Consider the following 3,809-nt stretch of genomic DNA (forward strand, 5'->3'; position numbering starts at 1 on the left):
TTGTTGTAAACTGTTGTCCCCTCAGAAGAGCAGACGAGCTGTTTCTCCTTAGACTGCTTGGGATGGTGACCACGGCTGCCCCATTCCCTGGAGCTTGAAAAAGCAGGAGGAAGAGGACAGATGGGGAAAGGGCACAGAGACTAGGAGACCTTTGATACAAATTGCTGGATCTGCTGGTTCCCACCATTCCAGGGCAAAGGGGGCTCAGACGACTCAGCAAAAGGATTCTGTCGTGTACCCCAACATACTGAAGTGCAGCGAGGCGCAGCACCATTACCCACTGACGGCCTGACCTTAAGCAACACAGACTGAGGGGCAAAGTGGAGTTCAGTCATCAGACACTCTGGGTTTGACAGTATGAAGACCTGGCTGGGAAGCGCACCCCCTTTTCTCAGGCTGCCCAGTGTTCATTCCCCTGACACCCATCACCATCAGCCCCCACCACCAATCAAGGCCAGGGGTGCTTTGGGCTGACCCTGTCCCCCTTCACTTCTGTGTGGTGACTCTGTATCCTTCCTGCCACAAAACCCCCATCAGGCCACATAATACAGAGTCAGGATCTGTTGAAACGTGTTTAAAACAGGGTTGATTACAACAGTCAAAACCGGCAGAAATGGGAGAAGAGGGGAACGTGACCCTGCCAGCTCCCCACCAGTCTCTGTGGCTCTCAGCCTGGCCGGTGCTTTAGCTTCTGCTGCTTCCGTGGTGTGGGATGGTCCCAAGCCCTAATGGGCATGCCCTGCCTCGCCTGGGGGGGTGGGGGTGGGGTGAGGAGGGCGGGGCTCTTCCACTTTCCCTCCCCTCCCCCACTGGGTCCTGGTGGGCATTTGGAGAGACCCAGCAGGGGGCATCCTGGCTCACCTTCCTGCAGTCTCCATGGCTCAGGACCAGGCTAAGGGCAGAGGTAGATGGGGAGATGTGGGGGCCACACAGGGCCCTGGGTGGCAGTGAGGGAGCTTGGGACCCTGAGGGGGGCATGCTGACTCCTTGCTGGAGAAAAGGCACCTAGATAGGGAAGCTGGGTTGGGGGGCCTTCCCAGGGGGCCGTGGGGTAAGGTGGGGTAGGCTGGAAGCAGCAGGAAGCGGGCTGGTGAGCAAAGCCCAGTCCTGGTTCCCTAACCCCCCACCCACTGAGGGAGAAGGAAGGAATCCCGAAGCAGAGCCCTGCCCCCAAGACCCTCTGCCCGAGCAAGACAGCCTCATCCCCTTCCCACCCTGACCCCGCCGGGGCCCGGTCCAACCTCTCTCCCGCCCTGCCCGCTGCCTGCTCCAGGCCCTCGACGGAAGGAGGAGGGAGTGGATGGTGAGAGGGGCCTCAGGCTGTCTTGGTGCCGGGGTCCACCTCCTTGTGGGCCCAGAGCTCCTTGTGCTGCTTCCGGCCGAAGCCTTCGTCGTAGTTGCCTTTGCTCTTAAACAGCTGCTGAAAGTGGGGTTTGCAGTAAAATTCTCCGTGCAGCGCCGCGTAGCTGCCCAGGCTGTAGAAGCAGAACAGCTGCGCTCAGGTCGGGTCGGGTCGGGTCGGGTCAGGTCAGGAAGGCCAGGGCGGGGGTAGGGCAAGGGCGCACCTGAGCTTGGTGTGGCAGTGCTTGCAGCAGAAGCAAGAGTTGTGGAAAATGAGCTTGTCGGCCACCAGCCGCTCCATGGGGTACACGGTCTTCTGGCAGGCAGTGCAGGTCTCCTTCACCTGGGCGCGAAGGCTGAAGGACTGTTTCGGGAGAGACCCCATCAGGGGCCTGACCAGCGAGCAGCCCGCCCTCCCGCACACCCCAGCCTCAGGGCCCTACCTTGGAGCGCTGAACCGCGCTGCTGCCACTGCCACCTTTGGCTTCCTGAGGGAGAGGGCAGGCGGGGCAGGGTCAGCTGAGGAGGGCCCCAGACCATCACCAGCCCAGATCCCAGGGACAGTCAGGAGGAGGGGAAGGGAGACAGGCAAACACGCCGCTCAGCACGCCTTCACCCTCAGGCCAGACACCTGCGGGAATGGAGTGCCCTCCCACCCGGCTGAGCACCTACGTGGGAGGGGGTGGCCTGGGTGGCTCCTGCAGCCTGGAACATGGCTCACTGGCGGCGATGGAGGCCCCGTGTGGAGCCGCGGCACCCGCTGGGTTCTGCAAGGGGAAGTCGGTTGAGAGGGCCCCACAAGCCCTTCCCCAGCCCGCAGGGTGGGGGTGGGGTGTTTACAGGCAAGGGGCTGGGGGGCCGCGGTTGGGGCTTTCCCTAAGTCATTTCCTGTTGCTCTGGGTCTTGCCACTTCCGCCCCTCACCCACCTCCCCCTTGGCCCGCTCGTCCCCCACGCGGCTCCGCAGGGGGCAGGGGTCCCTGAGTGGAACCATGTGTCGGGGAAAGAACAGTTAGCTGGCAGCGACTGGGGGAGGGGCTCCGCGCAGCGGCCTGAGCGCTTCGCAGACCAGGACCCCGCCTGGTGCGAGGGGAGGTCAGGAGAGGGCGGGTCCTGGGGGGGGCGGGGGGGGGGCGCGGCCAGAATCCGCTGCCCCGGCCTGCCCCCGGCCCGACCCTCCCCAGCTCGGGGCCGAGGCGCGGGGGCCCGGGCGCTCCTCGCTCGGCCGACCCAGCCCCTGGACAGCGCTCGCGGGCCGAGCCGCCCGCCCCGCCCGGCCGAGCCGCCGCCCGCGCGCCCCGCTCCTCCGTCCCGATCCCGCGTACCGGAACCCAGACCCGGGACTCCCGCGGGTCCAGCCGAGGAGACCTCGGCCCCGCCTCTGTCTGGAGGCCGGACCCGGAGGGCGGACGCTGGCCTCGGGGCCACGGGCGAGCGCGACGGGTTGAGGCGCTCGGCGTCGGGACCCCGTGGGCGGCGGCCCTCGCGCCCACAGCCCCGACCTGGGCCGCCCGGATTACGAGCGTGATGCCGGCCCCTCCCCTGGCCCGCCCGCGGGTCTCACCGGGCCCCGGCCTGGGCCGCGGGGCGGGGGTCGGTCTCCGGGGAACGCCTCGGGTGCGAGGAGTGCGCGGGCACGAGCTGCCGCCGCTGCCAGTGGTCCCCGAGCGGCGGCGACCGCCGCCGCCTTATTACGGCGCCGCCCCCGCCGGCCCCCGCCCCGCGCCCGCCCATTGGCTCCGCAGCGCCCGGAGCCGCCTCCGGGGCCCCGGCGCCGCCGCCGACCCCCTTTCTGCGCTTTGTCTTCCCCTTGCTCGGCGTCCCCCGCCTTTGTCTGCCCCCAGCGCCGACCCCGCTCTCCCAGCGCTCCGCACCGCCCCTCGGCCTTGGCGCCCACCATCCTCGCGAAACCGGCCGCCCCGTCGGCCCGCTCCGGACAGAGGCAGGGACCGGAGCTGGAGGACCCGCGCCGCAGGCCTCGGGCCAGGGGCGAGTCCAGGTGGAGCTGACTGGGGTCGTGGGACAAATGGCCCTCCCGACGAGGCCCTCGCGGCGGAAAAGGATAACCCGGCGCGCCTGGGCCTTTCGCTGCCTCCATTTCCCCGCTCCGTGGGCCCTGCGGCACGAAGGACCCGCGGGGGCCGCCCCGGAGGCCCGCCCAGCGTCCCCGTGCGGCTCCCACGCCCCCTCGGGCGCCTCGTCCTCCCGCCGCCAGGGGCGCCTCGCGCGCCCATATGGCCGCCGAGGAAGATGGCAGGGGCGGCCGGGCACGCGGTCTGGCCACGCGAGGCTGCGAGGCCCGGCCCGCGCCGCAGAAGGGCCCCGGGGTCTCCGTGTTCGGTCAGCTTCGGCCACCAGCCCTCAGCGCCTTCTCTTGGCGCCCGGGAGAGAGGGAAACCGGGAGCCTGCGGCTGTGGTGCCCAGAGGCTGCCGTCCTAAAGCGCTTCTGTGGAGGGACTTTGTGGGCTT

The 3,809-nt window shown here is 68.6% G+C and overlaps 1 protein-coding gene across 3 annotated transcripts; it reads right to left on the reverse strand.

Annotated features, from left to right (window-relative positions):
* Positions 1-559: 559 nt before the first annotated feature.
* On the reverse strand, positions 560-3,045 carry LIMD2 (LIM domain containing 2). 3 transcript variants are annotated; one of them, XM_060132893.1, is made up of 5 exons: positions 2,905-3,045; positions 2,014-2,108; positions 1,785-1,829; positions 1,566-1,705; positions 560-1,417 (listed from the first exon to the last, which is right to left on the reverse strand). In XM_060132893.1, the coding sequence occupies exons 2-5, from the start codon at positions 2,053-2,055 to the stop codon at positions 1,006-1,008; spliced, it is 639 nt and encodes a 212-aa protein (XP_059988876.1). In that variant the 5' UTR covers positions 2,056-2,108; positions 2,905-3,045; the 3' UTR covers positions 560-1,005. The 3 variants fall into 3 exon arrangements, with proteins under 3 accessions (XP_059988876.1, XP_059988878.1, XP_059988877.1); XM_060132895.1 differs by having other exon boundaries at positions 560-1,475; XM_060132894.1 differs by lacking the exon at positions 2,905-3,045 and adding an exon at positions 2,666-2,895.
* Between the last annotated feature and the right edge of the window lie 764 nt (positions 3,046-3,809).

The sequence above is a fragment of the Lagenorhynchus albirostris genome, chromosome 20, assembly GCF_949774975.1.
Source record: "Lagenorhynchus albirostris chromosome 20, mLagAlb1.1, whole genome shotgun sequence".
NCBI lineage: Eukaryota > Metazoa > Chordata > Mammalia > Artiodactyla > Delphinidae > Lagenorhynchus > Lagenorhynchus albirostris.